The sequence below is a fragment of the Carassius gibelio genome, chromosome A13 (assembly GCF_023724105.1).
Source record: "Carassius gibelio isolate Cgi1373 ecotype wild population from Czech Republic chromosome A13, carGib1.2-hapl.c, whole genome shotgun sequence".
NCBI classification, from domain to species: Eukaryota; Metazoa; Chordata; class Actinopteri; order Cypriniformes; family Cyprinidae; genus Carassius; species Carassius gibelio.
Window position 1 is genome coordinate 21,915,148 of NC_068383.1, and position 21,737 is coordinate 21,936,884.

A 21,737-nucleotide genomic window follows, 5' to 3' on the forward strand; every position below is an offset into this window, starting at 1 on the left:
GGAGCCAGAGGAGCTTGATTTTTTCACAGATTATCTGTCTCATATTCTACTGTCAGGACATAATGACAGGCTTAATAAATATGTAAAAAATATATTTTTACAAAAGTTACCTACTGCAGCTTTAATTTGAAGCACCACAAATTAAATTGTGTCATCTGTTATAAGTGCCTACTGAACAGCCGCAGTTGATTTTAAACTCAAAGTACTGAAAATAAAAAGAACTGTGACCACTTGCATTTTTACAATACTATAAGTGTGTCCCATCAGGTAATGAAAACTTCTACACACACTTGTGTTCTTCATACTTGAACACTTGGACCAAGGCAGTACGTCAGAAGTATTCAAGTGCAAAGACCACAAGTGTGGGTGTTTGGGCAAGGCATATGTTACTAACAGACCAACACGGACTCTGAAGACTTTTTGCCATTTCCTGTACTGATTTGTGGATCAGATTTAATGATAGAAAAAAAAAACGTATTCAATGTAGCTTATGCTAACACACTTAAAAACATTTGTTGTATCATACATGAGATCTCAAATGTAAAGAAACGTTTATTCCGTATTAAAATGGAATAATTTCAATTTTCTTGTTTTTGCTATTAAACTAAATGTTTAAAACAGAACAAGTAAAACCTAAAATCTAACACGTTCTTGCAAAATACTTGATACGCATGAATGGAAAACAAGTCTGCTTTAATTCTACACAGGTTGTGTAACAATCAATTCTGAAGTAACAAAACAACAACAGAGGATATACAAGAATGCAATGGCACTGTACAAGCTAACATCCGCGTCAGCTGAACAAAACAAATGACTGTTAAAGGAATTTCCTCTTCTCAAACTGATGGGTCAGATGTCTCTGTCTTGTTAGTCTTACGCTCCCATCTCTCCAGGAAAGCCTGCAGGTTCAGATTGAAGACATCGATACCCTTCCCCGAGAGGTGAATCCCATCTGGCCTGTAGACTCCTCCATCGAGCCTTATGTTTTTGTGTATTAAACTAAAGCCACCGAGTTCTTTCATCATTTTACATATGGTCTCATTAACGGCCATGCGGATAATGTTCATTCCTTTGCTGTCTTCTGTACCCCTCCAGGACTGCCGTGAAAGGATGCTGGACCACACAAACAGGCATTTGGGGAATATGGTCTTCAGTGAAGACAAGTCTTTCTTCACAGTCTCAACAAAGGCCTCTGGATCCGTCGTGCTTATGTCATTTCCACCCAAGTGGATTATAAGCACATCAGGTTCGGGCCACTTGTCTTTGCGCTGGAGCAGCGAAGGTATAAGCTGTTGCCACGTCATGCCCTGCACGCCCTTCCACCAGATGCGCACCGAGTCTGGATGCATGCCCAGCTGCACGCCATACTCAGGGGAAGTAGCCCTCTTCTCAGCCCAAAACACAAGAGAGTGGCCAAATATCCACACATTCTTTATCTCATTGGGGGTACTTTTACCTGTAAATGTGTTACAATATAGAGTGTACATTAACCTCAACAGGCTTGGCCACATGAAAAAGTCTTTGATGGTCCATAATCTAACATCATTTCAGGACCTTCCAAGTGATGCTTATAACAGAACACCGGATCCTAATCCTGACAAGCCTCATATAATTTGGACAAACGAGTTGACAAGGATTTACAAAAAATGGATTTAAAGTAGGATTTATCTCATCTACCGTCTGATCTCCATATATTATTTTGTGCGAGCGCATGTCTACACTGGAAGTGACAGGCGTTGAGCTGACTTGAGATTGTCAGGTGAAGCTGATGCCCCAAACTATATTCTAAATCAGAGGTAGTGGTGTAAAAATTGATTTAGCATGATAATGCTACTTTAGCTACAGCTGCATATGCCTAGGGTCCGAAATCACCAAGCCTCAAGCATGACAAAGGAAAAGATTTCTTTAAAAGGCTTCTTTTTTTTGGAAACAAAGGTTGTAAAATATTGGTAATAATCCTGTTTGCAAGGCAACTAAAAAGGTAATTACATTTGAAGTAGGGCTGCACGATTAATCATATTTTAATCTCGATAACGATATCCACATTTCTCGATTAATTAAAAACAATCGCCACGATATTGGTCGGTTTGTTATATATGCTGAAACGTGTTTTTAATTTGGCATTTGTGTTATCTTGCATTGCTAACCAGTCTTCACTAGCGTTTATGCTGGTAGTTGCCAGATAAGTTTTCTCTCCTTTTTTTCACAAGCCATTTGTGTTACCAAATGTGCCATGATCAAACTTTCACGGAGTTTCAATAATGGATCTATTGTGTTTGAGGAATAAAGGTACTTTTCCTACCTCTGACAATACAATGGGGAAAAATGTTGGAATTTATATGAAGGGTTTGAAAAGTTTTTACCAGTTTTGGTGTTGAAAATGGCATGGCAATGTTAGTTTTCAATGTGTATTAACGATCTTTGAGCAAATTTACCGTGCGATCGGAGTGGCTTTTTCCCATTTTTGAACAAATTTTCAGAAAATGTTATGGGAATACAGATGACAAAATACTAACCAGAACCATGAGTTTTGTATTATCATAGTTGGTCAAATAAAGTCAGTGTACAGTCAGTGGAGGATGGTTAAAGGACACATGAAATGTTATTGCATTAGCCTAAGCTGGTTGACTGATTTTAGTTGGTCATCAAGCCCCGTCTTTGCTGCTCAGAGGGGTTTTAACCACTTCCTTAGCTGGTCAGGCTGGGAGACAACCAGCTAAAACCAGCTTGACCAAGCTGGGAGACCAGCTTAAACCAGCTAAGTTTAGACTGGTTTTAAAGGTGTTTTTTTCAGCAGGATAGAATAATCGTTATTAATAATCGTGATTATAATTTTAATCGTGATAATAAGTTTAACCATTATCGTGCAGCCCTAACCTGAAGTCAATAAATGCCTGAACCTAAAGAAAGAAATAATACCTGGAGCTGAATTCGGATTCTGTCCACGTGAACGCTGGGCTTCCATTTGCTGCTCATTCTTCAGCTTCATTTTCTGGTTAAACCGTTCAAGCTGCCCAGAGCACAATTATATAAGAACAAAACTATGACAAAATGGTGCTTAAAAACAATCAATAGATTTATCACTGGTTCAGAATGCGGATGCACTCATAAGCTAAAGACAATTAGCTCATAGCAATTGTCCTTGGATAGCTTTTGATATTTGCTACATCACATAATTACAAAGTATTACATTTTAAGTATAACATAGATATTAAGAATCACTAAACAAAGAATTACACATTTGAGAAGTTTGAAGAAAGATGTCATACCCGTTCCTTCTGCCTTCTCTTGATTTGATCTTCTGTTATGATAACAGGCCCTGTTTGAACCATTTTAATTTTTGTTAGGCACCTAAGAGGCGTTGTTGTTGTTGCTGTTATAGATTCAGGTGGGTTTTCACTAGCCACTTGGTTAGTGTCAGCAGAGGGCATTGTAGAGTGGAGAGGGTTGGAGGTAGGCGGAGGAACATAGGGAGGTGGCATGGAGAGTGGAGGAAGTACACAATATGGATTGGCCATTTGTGCAGTGTACCAACTATAAGCAGGCATCATATGTGGTGCCATTGCTTGGTGACCAATAGCATAAGGAGATGAAGGTACGGTGCTATAAGGGTACAGACCAGGGACCATAGAACCCCAAACATGTTGACCACTACTTTGATATTGCGAATATTGTGAAGCTGAAAAGGCGGAAACGCTGTAATTTTGGGCATACTGGTAATAGTTAGGCTGAACTGTGGTTCCAGTGGTCACCGGTTGGTACGAAGCTTGAGAAACTGCGGTCAGCTCAGGTTCATCAGGATCTTTATCATCGGTTGCTGGTTTCAAATTAACTACCGTTCTCTTAATGCTAGTTAGGTCTACATCTTCCACTTTGTGCTGGTCTTTATATTTTACAGCGTCCTCGTAGCTCATGTAAACCTTACGGCTAGAGGACTGAGCTGGGGAAACAGAACGAAAGCTTTCGGAGTCTGAGGAATGTGCCCTACTACTACCTCTCTGCTCAGTTTGACTCCCTAATCGCTCCCTTTTTTTTTCAAAAGAGTGAGAAGACGCACTATGAGGTTTTCTCATCTTACCATACAATCGCTCTTGTGTCCGGTCTGCTAATTTGCTAACCTCTGCTGTGTCTAGCTGAAGTCCTATTGTTTGAAGAAGACTCTGAATTTTTTCAAAGTTCTCTGACTTTCTGACTTTATCCTCACTGCTTTCGCTCCAATTTTCTGAAACCATCGGACGGTCATTGTCTTCATCTTCCTTAAAAGGATCGTATAATTCGTCCCTGAAGGGTGTGTTTCTATCTAATTGTGGTTGAGTGGGTTTTTCAGTGTTCATTAGAGCCAGATCCTTTCTAGCTTCTTGAAACAATGAGTTAACAACACTGGTGTCTGCCTTGTTGAGAGCACTAAGGAAGCGCTCCATTTGAGTCGTAAGATTGCGCTTTGGATCTGATGGTGAAGTCTGACTTGTAGAAGGTTTACTGCTCGGGGAATGGTCATGAGGCAGGCAAGATGATGCCCCCTGTTGGTCTTCCTGAGAAATGTTGGAAGATTTCTGGTCATGTAAAGACCTTGAACTAGACGCCTGCATGAGTGACTGTGGGATAATCGGCTTGTTAAAAGGGGGTGTTTCAGTCTTCTGTGAGGCTGCTGAAGACTCATTCATAATCCGGTTGAATAATCCCAAAGTAACAGGATGAATGGGTTCTGGATTTGAGGACCTGTTAATAAATGGGAAAGCTGCTGTCTTAGAAGATGGTTTTGTAAAAGAGTCATCCTGATGTGGCTGACCATATTCATCAACTGAGGTTGTGTCGATCTGCAAAGCAAAAAATGCAATAAATATATATATTTTATTAATCAATTTTTTTTAATTGCTGTAGTGGTAGGTAGCTTGCCCTTGTACAACTGTACACACTCTGGCTTCAAAAGTGCTTTTCTAACATTGAGCTGAAAGGTTACATGGATCCAGTTTCCATTATGGTGTACATGACCAATAAAGAATGTCCATCAACACAGTTCTCCTGCAAAGAGTTCAATACACCAGCCATGCTGAGAAGTTTGGTAAATGTACCATATTGAACTTTGTTGGAAATGCTGCTGGTACTGTACTTCCCATGCTCCAAACCATTCAGTCAGATGGTGGCAAAGCACTTTTTAATAGTATTTTTATAGCCCTGCTGGGACATTCAGCTAGAACCAGCTTCAGGTGTTAGCAGGTTCGAAATGTTTTCTAGACTCTCCAAACTAGCCATTTTGTGATCAATCTGATCGACTGTAGATGAATGGGTAAACCTAGACCTCCAGACCTGGGAGAGATTCTGGGGTTCAGAATCTAGCCAACTACCAGCAATCATTCAGCCAACATGTTTAAAAAAAAAAAAAGAAAAAATAATTTCACCATCTCAAGCTGTTTTTCCACCAAAGAGAGCTAATCCATACAATACCTTTTTCCAATGAACAAACCTGAGAAGTTGGAATCTCTGAATGTCTCTTCAAAATTGACTTTTTGGGTTGAAAATCAGGTTTTATCTCGCTGCTCCATGAGTTCCCTTTAGACATTATAAATTGGTTTTCGGTGTGAGAGTCAAACTCGCATTCTGCCTCCATTTCCCGAACAGCTCTGACCTTCTGTTCCATGGCAAACATCGCTTTTTTGCGTACTATGAACTCACTGAGATCTTCTAATTGCTTCCTTTTTCTCACCAATTCTGGATCCTGAATCTCAGTTAAAGATGTCTTCTCAGACCCTGCAGTGGTCAAAGTCCTCTCAGCGGTACTTTCAAACGTTGAGTAGTCAGAGCCAAAATCACCAGTCTGTTGGGGGTATCCTTTTTGCATCTTTTGACTCTCAACAAAAAAAGCTGCATTTTCCCTGCTTGTAGACGCCTTAGAGATGATAAAACACACAGTGAGATATGCAGGAGAAAATGAAATATATATTAAATCCTAGGAGTCCAAGTATAAACAAACCTGAGATTGAGAATCAGTGTGAGGTTCAGACTGTTTCTTCAAGATGGACTTCACTGGTTTTAGGTCAGGCATCCAAATGTTCTCATGATGCACATGCTGATAATCAAATGTTGTAACACTTTTTCCATCCTCGGGTTCAATTTCTTTAGCATTTTGCTCCATAGCGACAATAGCTTTCTTGCGTGCAATCAACTCATTGAGTTCCATTAGCTCTCTCCTTTTTCTTAATAGTTCTTCTTCTACAGGGCTTCTGCTGTGGCTCTGGCTGTATCTCTCTTCATGCTCCTCGCTCCAACCGCAGCTGTATCTGTATTGGTCGTCACTCCTCTCATGGCTGGAACTTCTGTAGTAACTCCTACTTCTGTCTTGGCTCTGGCTTCTGTACCAATTATACCTACGTATTATTCAGCAAAATAAGATTTTCATATCATAGTGACACAATTTTGTGTTGCAAAAATGAGTACACCCTCCTTAAAGTTACTGAAAAAAGGGTATAGGTGAAAGGCTAACAGTTAACTTTATTGAACCAAAGCTTTTAATGCTAGTAATTTCCTGCCAATTAAAATTGTTATATAGCCAAGTGAATCATACTCAGACTTAATACCAGCAGTAGTGGAACCACTTGGGAGAGAACTGCCAGGTGACATATTTCTTAGCATAAAAGGACAATGGTACAAGAGGAAAATCAAATTATTGTTTTAAGTGTGAAAAAATACACCAAAAGTAGCACCGACATTCAAAAACAATGGACTTGTGTTAAGGCTCCTGAAATAATCAGGTCTTCACTTTAAGTTTTCATTTAGTGTTGAGTGGATTTTTGTTAGAAAAAGAGCAGGAGAAATAACACATAAGTGTCTCAGAGCCTGCAAAAGCTATGAAATGATTGACACTTATTATAGGACACAGCCTGCAGAAGGGACATGCATGGCTGTTTTCACCACTAGAATTGTGTACTGCTACAAAGCAAAATAAACTAATTTAACCTCTTTAACTAATTAACCATATTAAAAAAAATGGAGACTTCTGGGAATCCATGCTTTTGTCTCAAGAGACCAAGACAATAATTTTGGATCCAAAAGCATCCAAAATGTTCTGGCGGTGCTGGAGGAGGAGTACAGTGAGGAGTGCTTGGTACCCATAGTGAGGTTCAGTGGTGGTAAAGCTTTTCTATAGGGATGAATGAGCACTGAAGGTGTGAGGGAGGTGTGCTTTATCAATGCTGGCATGAACTCAAACACTAATGTGTGATATAATACAAAAACTTGAAACCGAAGATGCTGCCCTCCCCTTATTCCCTGCATTATTGGGCATTTTTTTTTCAGCAGGACAATGAAAATATTAAATAAAAAAATGTATGCATTTAGCATTCAGGCTATCAATTTTTACAATCATGTGTTCCCGGGGAATCGAACCCCCAACCTTACGCTTGATAGCACATCGCTCTACCAATTAATATTATAGTTCCCAAGGTGAAAGTATATTTTGTTGTTTTTATTAAATGTCTCTTTAATATGTTTAAATTTTGCCATCTTTCCATGAATTATAATAGTTAATAAGATTTGTTATTTAAAAAACACTATATATATTTTTATTCTTTTATTTATTTTACATAATTATTATTATATTGCAGAAGCCATACTAGATTTTGTATTTGTGAAACTTACTTAAAGACACTGTATGCAATTATTTGACTGTACTTCTGCATAAAAATACAATAATTTAATAAACAACTCAACATTCAGTTATTCTACTAAGAACTGTGGTTCCATGTCAGAATGTCTGTTTTGATCGGTGTGATTCCACCCACTGATACTTAGCCCAATAGTACTGACACCCTGGGTTGCCATTTGGCGGAAAACAAAATTTGCAGCCATGGAAGCTAGCAAATGTACTCGGTGAGAGATTGCAGATTCTGTCGGACCAAAAAATCCTCAGAATCCAACTAAAAAGCTATATGACCAGAGGAACATTAAAAGGCAAATGAATCAACTCATCATCTTACATTGTAAGGCTCGTAGCTTAACATTGTCAGTTGAGCTTACCCATTACATATAGCACCTTTAAGATTTCCTTCCATTTTTCACTTTTGCTTCAACTCTCAAAGCCAGAAAAAAGAACTGCTGTACTCCTTGTGAAAAGTTTTAGAGCACATTTTTGCAATGATTCAAAACGTCTTACTTCTACCAGTCTATGACAAAAAGAAGACTGTTTTACTCTTAGACTTACTGTCAATGTAATGATGTTCCAATTAAGAACATCTGCACAATTAACTAATGCACTGGCCTACTTACTCATGATTTACTTACTCTACATCCATTGATTCACTGCCATTGTCCTCCGTTTCGACCACATCCTTGATTTGGTCTTTCGGATGGTTCAGCAATTTGATAGTCATTTTCTTCTGCAGGCAGCCAAGCAAATATGGCAGAATACATATTTAGAGATCAACCAAGCCATGGGAAATGACTAATTTGAAAACAATTTATTATATAAACTAGGGGTTGCACTGACAATTTGTTTAGTTCTAGTTACTACTAGTCATTATTCTGCCATGCAGGCACTGGATCTTTGCCAACTACTGTAGTAGTGGATCTCATGATTTCAATTAGAGTCCAGCTGCTTCCCAGTGTTGTTGCATATCCTTCATTACCTTCCCCCAGACCCAGATAAATATATTCATAATTAATACAAAGATTAAAAAGAAAGAAAGAATCCTAAGTGTTAATAAAACCATTTTACAGGCACCCCTAAATAAACTAAGCAAGTGGCACATGTTTGATCACTGATTCTGCAGGGTGTTGTGTTTTAATAGATATTGATCCACCGACTAATTTTCGGACAACTAGTAAAAACAAGTATCTGTGCAAGCCCTAGTTTATACATTTTAGAAACAAAATAAAAGTTATGTACCGCACCTTCTCTTTTACTCCAAAGGCCTCTAATTTAGGTGCAGATGTGAAGACGCTTTCATTCAGCCTTCTTATCCTAACAGCCTGTTTTCCTCCTTCAGCGGCTTGACTCTTCAAATAGTATAACATTACGTCAACAAAGAGCTTGATTGACATAAGAGCGACCAAAATGTATCCTCTACTTTTCAAGCAAAAGCCAAAGGCTACAATAGTGAAATTAAGGGCAGGAGAAATCTAGCAGTTTAGAAATGTTCATGGACAATATTTGTTACAGTAGTGACACTGAAATAACGACGTTTCAGTGGCTGAAAACTTACCGGTACTAGCGTAAATTCAACCTTCTCAGACAATGTGAGTTTGGTGTCCTCCATAACCTCGCTTATGTCAAAAAATATCTGCGGGTCCTGTGGAGTCTTGATGTACCCAAAATTATCACCCAGCTTGACAACAAGCCCCTAACAGACAGAAGCATGTCATGAGCAAACATAAAAATGTGTTTGAAGTTATAAATTACCTTTAAGAACATGTTTCTGCCAATCTTGTTCCTGGGGATCTACTTCTCTGAAGTTCTTCTCCAAACCTTATCAAACTGAACCAACCAATTAAGATCTTCAGGAGAACAGGATAATAACAGAAAGGTGTGTTTGATCAGGGCTGGATCTGAACTCTGCACTCCAGGAACAGGATTGGGCATCTGTCTTAGGCCATGTCCACACGTTTTTAATTGTTTTTAATAAATGAGTTTACTGCCACCTGGGAGGTCAACCAGGTACTGGCATTGGAGTCGGCTATTTGTGTGTCTCACATTCTAAATTAATACAATGTCTATATTTGTTTTATATAACGGTCAAACTGATTTTTTGGACTATCACGGCCACACTGTGGAATTAAAAATTACCACATTTGTGTGGACGGGTGGAGGGCCTGGGATCAGATTCTTCTACCAATGCTAAAATGCACGGATGCACCAAAACTTCGACCACAGAAGTTTTTTCGTGGAAAACCTTTAACAAAAATATGAAAACTTATGAAAATCTAATATCAGAAGCTCTGGAGAAAAACGCATAAGACACTTATTCATAGTCTCAGCCTCAGACGTCATGCCCACGGACCGTTGACCAAACGTCTGATGCATATGGCACACAAAGGAGGAAACACTTTAGTTTCGAAGTCATCGGATTGGTTGAATTAAACAGGATTCATGGGAGACGTGTGTGTCACGTTCTTTAACGTTCAGCCTGGAAATAAAGATAACGTGACAGGTGACACTTAACTCCTTCACGAAAGAAGAAAGCCGTCATGTTTACAACTGACGTCGAACACTTATCAGTATAAACGGTGATTGGTTGTTCGACATGTCGGTCACATGGCCATGGGCTTTGGCCATTGAAGGTTGCCATGGATTCCAGCCCTTCAGTCGTCAGTCTGAAGGTCTGGCTATGCAAGAATACTTAATGGTGTAATAGTGAATAATAGTGTAAATGGAAAAATTAAATAAACCATGACTGTAAAATCAGCTGATATTTCCAAGTTCCTGGCCCACAGAACATTATGAAGGGATACACTTGATGTCCTTCAAAGAGTGCATTGGTGAATTTCAAATTAACATCTATCAGTGGGAATCAAAACGACTCTAGAACTACCAGTATTGTAGAAAGCTTATATTGGTACATTTTTTAAAGGCTCAGTTACTTGGTCCCAAAGTAACAGATTTTTAAACCACACTAGTCACATGCATTTGATGTTAAAAGCAAGCACAGATCACTCCGTGATCATTAAAATCCCAGGGTGTTTCTTGAAGTGGATAGGGATGTAACCCTGGCCAAATCTGCATGGACCTCCATCAAAGACATCCTATTTGTCCTCATTAGCTACATCTCATGTGTTCAAGTGCACTATGGCTGCCATCGTGTCATCCAGGTGGACGCAGTACAATCAATCATTTTATCATGATCTTCATTTCAGTGCATCTCCTGCAATCATGTTTTTTTATATCAATTGATGCCACCACTTCTTTTGTGTCCTATTATGCAATCTACTTGAAGACATCAGTGTTAAAGAGCTACTGCACAATACTCTTCCTACGGAAGCACAACGACCAACAGTGCAACTATGCAAAACCTGGGCTAATTTCATCGTTGAACGCTGTATCATGCCAATTTAGGATATGGTCCAACTGCTAATCAACTACTACTTTAAAACAACTACCTAAATGCACACTTAACATCTTGTAAGCAGTGTCCAAATAACCATGGATGGTCACATCTGCAAGACACTTACTAGCTTACGTTGCTCTTCAGAGTCTGTCTGGAAGGTTTCTGGCAGGATCTCTATGTTGTCAGCATACTCCTCCTTGGTCACGCTGTTGGTGAAAATGTTGAACTGGACCTTGTCACCAACCATCATGGTGGCTTTCGTGATCACGTTACCTGACCTAAAAGATAACTGCTTCTCTGTGCCCTCCACTGTGGTGACCAGAAAACCCAAACTGGGCTCTTGATTGTCCATCTGCTCAAAAAGGAGAAAATAAATGAATAACCGGAACATGACTGATTTGAAAAAGGGTTCTATGATCAAAGAAGTAAAGGACATTAAAACCTTCAAATTTGGTTCTGTAAATAATTACGAAACCATCCATTCATCCTTTAAATCCAGGCGTCGAGATTTCGAAGCAAAATAAAGTGCATCATAAAAGTGCTCCACACAGCTCCAGGGGTTTAATAAAGGCCTTCTGATGTGAATCGATGCGTTTTTTTCAAGAAAAAGTTAAGTGAATTGACGTGTGGCCAAGTGTGGTGACCCATACTGTGAATTTGTGCTTTGCATTAAACCCATTCAAGTGCACACACACACACAGTTGTGAACACACACCAGGGAGCAGTTGGGTGATTCGGGGTCTTGCTCAAGAACGAACTGATATGACGTCATTTCGAACTATATCAGGCCGAAATGAAATTTTGAGTTCAGCAGTTTGAAACAGCTCACCAAAGCAAACTTTCTGGGGGAGTTCATTTAGCTCCTAAGAACCTTTGAGCTTCTATTGGTCCGTATAGTGTCGACTATCCAGAGTTATGCAAAAAGCGACACAGAGAATCATCCAAGTCAAGTTTTCCAAAGCCATGAAAAGAATGAAAGAGTAAAGATAAAAGGTAGCAAGTATGTTACACCATACTGCTGCTGCTGTTCTTTCAATAAGCGAATTTCAAGAAAATAGGCCTACAACAAATTAAATGGCAAACGAATATACAATAATAAACCTTTGTTTTATCAAAAATAAATCATGATACCATACCACAACTATAAAAAAATGTGTAACAATTTATCCAGTTGAATAAAATAAATGAACTCTAATAAACAATCTTTTGTCTATAATATTCTGACGATTGGTTCCCGTCTCACAACTAGATTGCCTGCAGTTGTTCATTTCATCGTTGGTTTGTTTAGGGGATTGGCGCGAGCGTTGCAACACGTTTTTACATTAATCTACACTCCACTTCTGACAATCCTGAGACTCGAACCCGACAAGTCCGACTCTAACCATTAGGCCATGACCGCTCGTAAAATAAATAATACTGATAATCTCTGGTTAATAAACTGTAGCTTCGGCTAACTGTCGTACATGCATTCATGAGAGAGTGACGTTCCAGCGGATGATGGGGGACAGGGGTCTCCAACCTCCCACTTTTTTAGCAGGTTTTTAAATCAATGGGATACAACTCATTATTTACCTCACATAGAATATTCTTGCAACCCGGAAGCAACACGATTACGGGGTTATGAGTTGGTGGTTGGGGACCTCTGATGTAGGACGTACCGTAAACTCTGGTGAGATAATGCTAGCCTCACCAGAACCAACCAACAGTTAGTCGAAGCTTGAGACAGTGATTTATAAAGTTTTAAATATGGATGTTTTTCTACAAAAAATGTATCTACATTTCACTACAGAAGGCCTTTATTAACTCCCTGGAGCCATGTGAATGACTTTTTATGATGGACGGATGCACTTTATTTTGCTTCAAAATCTGGACCAGCATTCGCTGCCATTATAAAGCTTTGAAGACCCAGGACAAATTTAAATATAACTCTAATTGTGTTCATCTGAAAGAAGAAAGTCATATATATCTAGGATGGCTTGAGGGGGAGTAAATCATGGGGTCATTTTCATACATTTCATAAAAATGTGAAAAACCAGCATTAGAGTCTTACATTATTCTATACATGATTCAAACTCCAGGACTAGTTCAAATTTTCAATAAGTTTTATGTTATAAATGCACTGTACTGGTTTTAATGAGATGCTGTTTGTGTGATTGCAGGAAGGTGAAAGCCTACCACTTTTTCCTTGCTTGGGCTTTTCTTTGGGACAATTTTTATAATCATCCCTTCGTATTTCTCACTGCTTGTGTCGAAGGAGACTGAATCTTGAGAGCCAGCCTTCATAGTCACAGGCTTCCACTGCAGATGAAGATGTAAAATCAACGAACGTGAACATGTCCATGAGTAAAACAATTTCCTAACGTTTTCTCCAACAGGACAGCTGAGAATAAGCAATGCCTTTTAATAGCCTTAAGTACCTTGTCTTTGCCAGGGGTAGTGCCAGACGTACGGTCCTTTGCGCCAGAAATATTTTCATTGCCTTTCGCTTTTTGATTAAAGTTCACAGAGCCCTCAGGCAGCTTTTTGAGTCGGACAGCCTTCTTGGTGTCATTCACCTTCAATACACAGCATTTGTATATGAGGAAGCTTTGAATACAATCAAAAATTTGAATACAAATAAAAATGCAATGTGTTCTACTGGCGAAAAAACAACCTAAAGATTTTACTCACAGTCAAAACGGTGAGCTCCACTTTATCCATGACATTCAGCTCATCATCTGATAACTTGTCAGTAGCAGAAGCCACGAGGTTATCGTGTTTCTCTGTCATGATGGTAAGGGTTCCATCACTCTTTTTCATAACCACACCCTGCCAACAATATAATGAAAAATTCATTAATTTTCAGAGGATATGAATAGTGTTTGTGTGTGTAAAAACCAGAACCATGATGCTAGAGTGTTCTGACTGGCAACTAATTTAATGTAATCTCACACTTCTCCTCGACAAACCTCATGATTTTGACAATAATTAACGTTTAGCACAAAGGTGGATTAAACTCATGAGCACAATGATATACACATTCAAAAATAAAATCCTGTCACTTGTTGCATATTGGCTGGTTAGGACAAAAACAGATCAACATATGTGACCCTGGAGCACAAAACCAGTCTTAAAGCCTGCGGTAGGGAACTTTTGACGCTCTAGCGGTTAATAAACAGAACTGCTTGCGTCTTGCGGAAGAACATCGTAGCCGGAACTACTTCTCTCTGTTTATGTCTATGAAGAATCACAAAGGTACTGGGTTACTCCGCCGCGGTGCCCCCGAAGCAATCTAAAATAGTCCGAATATAAACACTTATTATAGGTGCACCCTAGTGATTCAGGACAAGCTAAAAACACGGTTTGGAAAATGGATTCATGGTGTACTCGCTTATTATATACATTTTTCTACATTTTGAACACAAACAAAGTTACGGACCGCAGCTCTGATTGGTTGATTCTTATTGGGAGCGGATGACTTTCTGCAAATGGCAATAGGAGCACTGGGAGGAGCCAGAGGAGCTTGATTTTTTCACAGATTATCTGTCTCATATTCTACTGTCAGGACATAATGACAGGTTTAATAAATATGTAAAAAATATTTTTTTACAAAAGTTCCCTACAGCACCTTTAAGTCACTGGAATATATTTTTAGCAATAGCCAAAAAAACATTGTATGGGTCAAAATTATAGATTTTTCTTTTATGCCAAAAATCATTAGGTATTAGGTAGTAAAGATCACATTTCATGAAGATATTTTGTAAATATCAAAACTTAATTTTTGTTTAGTAATATGCATTGCTTATAACTTCATTTGCACAAATTCAAAGGTGATTTTCTCAATATATGTATTTTTTTGCACCCTCGGATTCCAGATTTTCAAATAGTTGTATCTCGACAAATATTGTCTGATCCTAATAAACCATACATCAATGGAAAGCTTATTTATTCATTCATTTATTTATTTATTGAAACTTAAAGCTGCAGTAGGTAACTTTTGTAAATATATATTTTTTACATATTTGTTAAACCTGTCATTATGTCCTGACAGTAGAGTATGAGACAGATAATCTGTGAAAAAAATCAAGCTCCTCTGGCTCCTCCCAGTGGTCCTATTGCCATTTGTAGTTAAGGACCGCTCCCGTTAAGAAATCAACCAATCAGAGCTGCGGTCCGTAACTTTGTTTGTGTTCAAAATGTAGAAAAATGTATATAATAAGCGAGTACACCATGAATCCATTTTCCAAACCGTGTTTTTAGCTTGTCCTGAATCACTAGGGTGCACCTATAATAAGTGTTTATATTCGGACTATTTTAGATTGCTTCGGGGATACCGCGGCGGAGTAACCCAGTACCTTTGTGATTCTTCATAGACATAAACAGACAGAAGTAGTTCCGGCTACGATGTTCTTCCGCAAGACGCAAGCAGTTCTGTTTATTAACCACTAGAGCGTCAAAAGTTACCTACCGCAGCTTTAAGACTCGTTTTGTGGTCCAGGGTCACATACAAAAGACAACTTTTATTTGTCATGTCTGGTTAAGACAGTGATAGGCAAACAAAAATAAAGCACAAAATATCCACTTTATTTTTAATATAAGAGCGGATGTTGCCATTAATTGTAACACGAATGTGCACGGCTTTCATAAAAAAAAAAAAAAATGCAAACAAATATAAACATGTAGAAAAGTTATGACTTGAGAAACAGCTTAGAAGCCTTAAATTCTAATCTAAGCAAACTAAAACAATCTTTATATGATATAATATATACTCAAAACAACAGCAACATCAGCAACAATGCCATTTTGGTCGAGATGCATTCTTCTCTATGAAATAAAAAGAATGAACACTTACAAGCTCATGCCTTCTGGATAAGCATATAATTGATATCCTACACTTTCACAAGAAAAAGGTCAGTGGAATATGACGGGACACGTACCATCTTCCTGATCTCTTTAGTGAGGTCAAAAGTGTCTGGTGTTTTTGGTTTGATGTTTGTGGCTCTTTGTTCCTTGGTAATAACATTCGTCAGCAACTGGAACTCCACCAGATCATACAGCAGCAGAGTCACACTGGTGTCCGCCTTTCCAAAGGGCACTTCAATTTGATTCGTAGAGATAAAGGTCCTGATGCAGCCAGGATTAGCCTGCTTGACGTTGTCCTTATGAGATACACATTGAGAGAGATTTTTGGATACTTACAACTCTATATCAGTGGACATTTTTAAAGCTTGGTACTGCATAATCTCAACCAAAGACTTTCTATTCTCGGTACACACATGCTGAGTCTAGAGATCATTTTATTACATTTATCTAGGTATTTTCCCTGAAACGAAAGTGAATGGTGACCCTTGAGATATAATGAAAGGATATCTTGCACATAATTACTTAAGGGAGGGTTTTACTCACATCAGGAAGGGTCGAGATAACTACGCCTTCATACAACGTAGTGTCAATGTCTTCTGTTCCTCCTGGAGCCACCTTCATGTCAACCGCACAATCTTTTCCCTGACATCACAAGCAGTTATGGTACAAAAATGAGAACATTTTCTATTAACATGCAAAATGCTTCAACTGATGAATTCTTTTTGCACACATGATATAGAAACACTTACCAGGTTTTTCACTGCTGTGAAATGCACTTTGACCCCAGGCACCAGGTGAGCTCGGTTTCCAAAAAAAGCATCAAATGTAAAAGAAAATTTCTTCAAATCCTCCCGTTCAATGAAACCACAATTATTCTGAGGGGAAACCAAAAACAGTGCGATAAAATTTTTATTATATATTTTTTTTTCAAACAATGCAATACGTTTTAAAACAAAGTGTAGCAGAACAACATTTTTAAATAGTCAATCTTAAAAGGAGGACCTATTATGCCCCTTTTTACAATATGTAATACAACTCTCAAGTGTCCCTAGAATATATCTGAAAAGTTACAGCTCAAAATACCTAACAGATAATTTATTGTTCCATGCCAAAAATGATCATTTTTAAACAGAGGCAAAAACGTGCTGTTTCGTGCATGCATCTTTAAGCGCCCCTTGTCCAGAAGAGGTCTGACTGTGCTTTACAGCTTGTGCCTAGGGCAAAAATCATAATCACGATTATTTTGGTCAATATTGTAATCACGATTATTTAACATAATAATGAAGGGGGCCATATAGCCAAGACTTTATATGAGTGATTTATTTACAGATACATATCAAACATGGTTGCTATCATCATTATATCTGCACTGTTTACTTCACTGGTTTGCACTCGATCTACCATGTGCTGCTTTACTTGTCTTTCTTTTTACATGACATATTTGTATAGTTGTACTTTATATTTTATTATCTGTATTTAATGTTCTACTGTTGGTGTTATCTGTATGCACCAAGGGTCTGAGAGTAACACAATATCAATTCTCTGTGTGTATGTACTGTACATGTGGAACAATTGACAAAAAAGCAGACCTGACTTGCTTTGACATCTATATTGTAGAGAACAGCATAATTTCAAACAAACAAAAAGTCCTCATAAAAATAAAAAAGCAAAGGAACAAATACTATAGAATAAAAAGATACAAATTAAACAAACTGTGCATTAAAAGTTTATGCAAGTCTCAAGCAGTATGATTATTTCATTGATTCACTATACCATTTATTATTAATGTCTCATTTCAGTTTAAGTTTGGCTTTAGTTTTGTATTAATTGCAGTTTATATGAAAAGGTTCATGTAGCGTGGTACAACCTACTGCAGAAATTAATAATCAAATGTAAAATAAAATGATCTTTAAATGATTTTACTGATTTGCACGGGAAATTGGGCCTTTATGGAGGAACGAAAGCACAGCGCTGCAAAAGGGGGAGGAATGGAGCACGATAATAGTTTTATCTCGATTATTGGATTTTCATAATCTTTGGAGGCCAAAATCGAAATCGAATTGTTTTTTTCGATTAATTGCACAGCCCTACTTGTGCCTCACCTAATCTCTACCAAAAGAAAACCTCTGTTTGGTTTTGAATATCATGTCTACCCCAGTCCAATCACGTGACACTGCAGGACATCCTGCAAGTTTATTATTTGCATGCGTTTTACACCCATTTAAGTTTAAAGCTGTGAAAAGCACAGAAGCTGGCTGGCAGACAGTGAGTCATATGAGTAATAAACTATGTTCTCTTTCAAGTCTTATTGTGCTTAAACTGTCAAAAACACACAAGTTCACATAAACACAGTCAGATATATCTTTGAACATAAACAGTTGAGAAAGAAATCGCATGTGTAGCCTTTACGAGATCTGTTTGACAGCTGCGTAATATATTATATCTACTGCTATGATTTATGGGGATTAAAAAAAAAAGGAGTGAGGGGATTTTTACCATTATAGGGTGATTGTGTAAACACACATTTATGTTCATGGAAAAGTCAATTTTGCACAATAGGTCCCCAGTGTTAGTCTATCTTTAATAGCTCCAGGTTTATCAGATAAAGTGCAATATGGTGTCTAATCTAAGGTCTATTATTTATTATTAATATAATAAAAAATATATGATTAATACTTACCCCAATGAATGAAATTACTCCCAATGAGCGTCCACGAGGAGCACTGAAAACAAACAAACACGCATACAATCTTTACTTTCTCAAAACCACCACTGATTTCCAGCAAAGAGGCCACACAGGACAAACATGGAACATGGTTGCTAAATAATAAAAACTAAATATGACCATCAAATTACTTTGCAGAAATGTTCTTGAATGTTGACATCTTTGCTGCCATCGATTTATCGATCTGATCTTTTTTCTTCAGGGGCTGGGGTGGACAGTCTTTCACAGGAGGAGCCATGCTCTGAAACATGAAGCACACCAGACACACTGCATTGCAGATCTACAACACATGACAGACTTATACAATAGCAATCATTTAATATGAAATTAAATACACAGGTGAACTTACAGTGGCATTAAACGCTTGAGTTGGTGGCTGTACTTGACCTGGGCCCCGGAAATCAGGTGGCGGTGGTCGAGCAAACCCTCCTCTATCCCCAAACATACGATTGCCCTTATTTAAATAACACACACACAAAAAAAAACTGCTCAATACTATATTAAGCTATTTGAAAATGTTCATACTATGAGCTTTCAGAGCTGTTTGTCCTAACCAGCTCTACCAATCATAACAAGCCTACAATCAGGACATTTACACTTGGCAACATCAAGTGACTTCTCCATCTGGTAACCGATTGGATCTCTATTTTTTAAATGCTTTGCGTATTTGTTTGGTATAAATTGGTCTATTTGTTCTTTTTTTACTGACTGTTCACTTGTCTACTGTGGTATTGAAGTATTACAGTGTAGGCTACTTAGAATAATAAACAGAAACAAAACTTTAATAAACGGAAACAAAACTTCGATATAATATAAGTGGTATTAAATTTAGTTTGTTCAAAATGAGGGTAAAATGTCATTTTCTTAATTGTGACTAACTTTTTATGTAATGCTAAAACACTGCTGATCACTTTCAGAAGTTGTAGCGATGCTTTCTTTTCCAAGAAAGAATGTGAAACATATATTGGTTAAATCATTTTCAATTGATTTTACATACTTAAGGCAGTATCATATTTCATATTAAATATCACATTATTTCACAAGGTATTGTATATCACATTTTCATGCTGCAGTAAAAAAAATATATGTTTTATAGGTGAGCAACAACTTGTGTGTTTTTGACAGTTTAAGCGCAAGAAGACTTGAAAGAGAACATAGTTTATTACTCATATGACTCACTGTCTGCCAGCCAGCGAGCTTCTGTGCTTTTCACAGCTTTAAACTTAAATGGGTGTAAAATGCATGCAAATAATAAACTTGCACGATGTCCTTCAACTTTAATAATTATTATTATTAATGTCATTTAATCGCAATGTGGCTCTGCATTAGTGGCTCCGTTAAATATGCTAACAGTACTTTTGCAAGAATTGTAATTATCTAAGATTTATGTATGTTGATATTTGAGATAAGCATTTAGTCACTGCTGTTGAGTCAGGAATAATTACCGATTTAAATATTTCACAAAATGAGCCGTTATAGAACTGGCATCGTAACCAGAATTCCATTCCTGATTCAAACACTAGGCTTTGATTATTTGGAAGTAGTTGACCAAATGGCTCACTAGACTAAACATGCACTTACATCCATTTGTGGCTTGTCATCAAACTCTGGAGAATGGAAACGCGGTGCATATTCAGGCTCTGGACGGCGAAAGCGCGGTGCTGGGGGTCCGTTCCCAAACTCTTGATGATGATGGAAATGTGGATCAGGTGCATCAAAAAGCGACGGAATGTCATGTCGGTCGGGAATATCCTTCGAGTGATAAGGCTCATCGTCCATCATGGATCCCTGCGGTTCATGCATTAACCCTCTGTCCCCGTCCATGCTGTCCATGAACCTCATCAGTCGAGGGGGTCGAGGTCCGAAGGCGCGATGGGGCGCAGGAAACCTCTGTCCAGGGCCCATCGGGCGGATTGGAGCAGGACCGCGAAACCCGCCGAAAAGAGGAGGGGGTCTGGGTTGCGGAGGCGCTGTGGGCCGCATGCCCTGTTGTGGTCGTGGTCCTGGAGCTTGAGCTGCTCCCGGACCTTTCAAACGCTTGCGGTTTTTCCCCATTTTCCAAGAGGTTGCGCCTACTGGTCAGTAACGTGACGTACAGCACTTCAATGTGCGAACAACGATGAGCATATAGGAACCGTTTACGTCACACCAATGGAAATAACAAAATAATAAAACTGTTAGAATACATTTAATTTGAGTTGTGTGCCACTCACTTGACGCAAACTAACGCTTAACGCTAAGGTCCACTGCACGAACTTACTCCAGCAACAACACAAGCATCAAAGAGAGCCAAATCGGAAGCGGATATGACAAAATAGATTCAAAATAAGAGTGCAGAAAAAGTAGCACGGTGTTTGATTTTTATATAATGTTATCTGAAGTGTTCTTTCATTCACAAATAAATAAACAAGCAAAGAAAGAAATAGTTTCTTAAGTCTCTAAAGTAAAAATGTAGATAATTTACAAACAGATAATTCATAATAGATAATTCAGTGACATGACAATAAATAATTTGTCAAGTCAAGTCACCTTTATTTATATAGCGCTTTAAACAAAATACATTGCGTCAAAGCAACTGAACAACACTCATTAGGAAAACAGCGTGTCAATAATGCAAAATGATAGTTAAAGGCAGTTCATCATTGAATTCAGTGATGTCATCTCTGTTCAGTTTAAATGGTGTCTGTGCTTTGAATCAAGCCAATCGCTGTCGATGAAGTGACCAAAACTAAGCAAGCCAGAGGCCACAGCGGTAAGAAACTCCATTGGTGACAGAATGGAGAAAAAAACCTTAGGAGAAACCAGGCTCAGTTGGGGGGCCAGTTCTCCTCTGACCAGACGAAACCAGTAGTTCAATTCCAGGCTGCAGGCTGCAGCAAAGTCAGATTGTGCAGAAGAATCATCTGTTTCCTGTGGTCTTGTCCTGGTGGTCATCTGAAACAAGGTCTTTACAGGGGATCTGTATCTGGGGCTCTAGTTGTCCTGGTCTCCACTGTCTTTCAGGGATGTAGAGGTCCTTTATAGGTGCTGATCCACCATCTGGTCTGGACACGTACTGGATCCGGGTAACTGCAGTGACCCTCTGATCTGGATACAGACTGGATCTGGTGGCCACGGTGACCTCGGAATAAGAG

At 38.4% G+C, this 21,737-nt stretch overlaps 1 protein-coding gene across 2 annotated transcripts; it reads right to left on the reverse strand.

Moving 5' to 3' along the window:
• Positions 1-674: 674 nt before the first annotated feature.
• On the reverse strand, positions 675-20,910 carry LOC128026499 (uncharacterized). Of its 2 annotated transcripts, none has more exons than XM_052613731.1 (19): positions 20,185-20,910; positions 18,953-19,057; positions 18,735-18,844; positions 18,559-18,601; positions 16,628-16,753; positions 16,422-16,520; positions 15,953-16,174; positions 13,707-13,844; positions 13,454-13,591; positions 13,212-13,334; positions 11,161-11,388; positions 9,198-9,335; positions 8,887-8,991; positions 8,278-8,372; positions 5,972-6,365; positions 5,465-5,887; positions 3,270-4,817; positions 2,920-3,010; positions 675-1,456 (listed from the first exon to the last, which is right to left on the reverse strand). In XM_052613731.1, the coding sequence occupies exons 1-19, from the start codon at positions 20,656-20,658 to the stop codon at positions 837-839; spliced, it is 5,220 nt and encodes a 1,739-aa protein (XP_052469691.1). In that variant the 5' UTR covers positions 20,659-20,910; the 3' UTR covers positions 675-836. The 2 variants fall into 2 exon arrangements, with proteins under 2 accessions (XP_052469691.1, XP_052469692.1); XM_052613732.1 differs by having other exon boundaries at positions 5,972-6,350; positions 20,185-20,903.
• Positions 20,911-21,737: the final 827 nt, after the last annotated feature.

What these genes read in the sequence shown, in the direction of transcription:
- LOC128026499 (XM_052613731.1), bottom strand. Translation starts at nt 20,658, where the DNA reads ATGGGGAAAAACCGCAAGCGTTTGAAAGGTCCGGGAGCAGCTCAAGCT. An exon ending in TGGAGCTCACCGTTTTGACT is followed by an intron (nt 13,592 to 13,706) that starts GTGAGTAAAATC and finishes TGTGTATTGAAG; the next exon opens with GTGAATGACACCAAGAAGGC. An exon ending in GAATCCGAATTCAGCTCCAG is followed by an intron (nt 1,457 to 2,919) that starts GTATTATTTCTT and finishes ACACATTTACAG; the next exon opens with GTAAAAGTACCCCCAATGAG.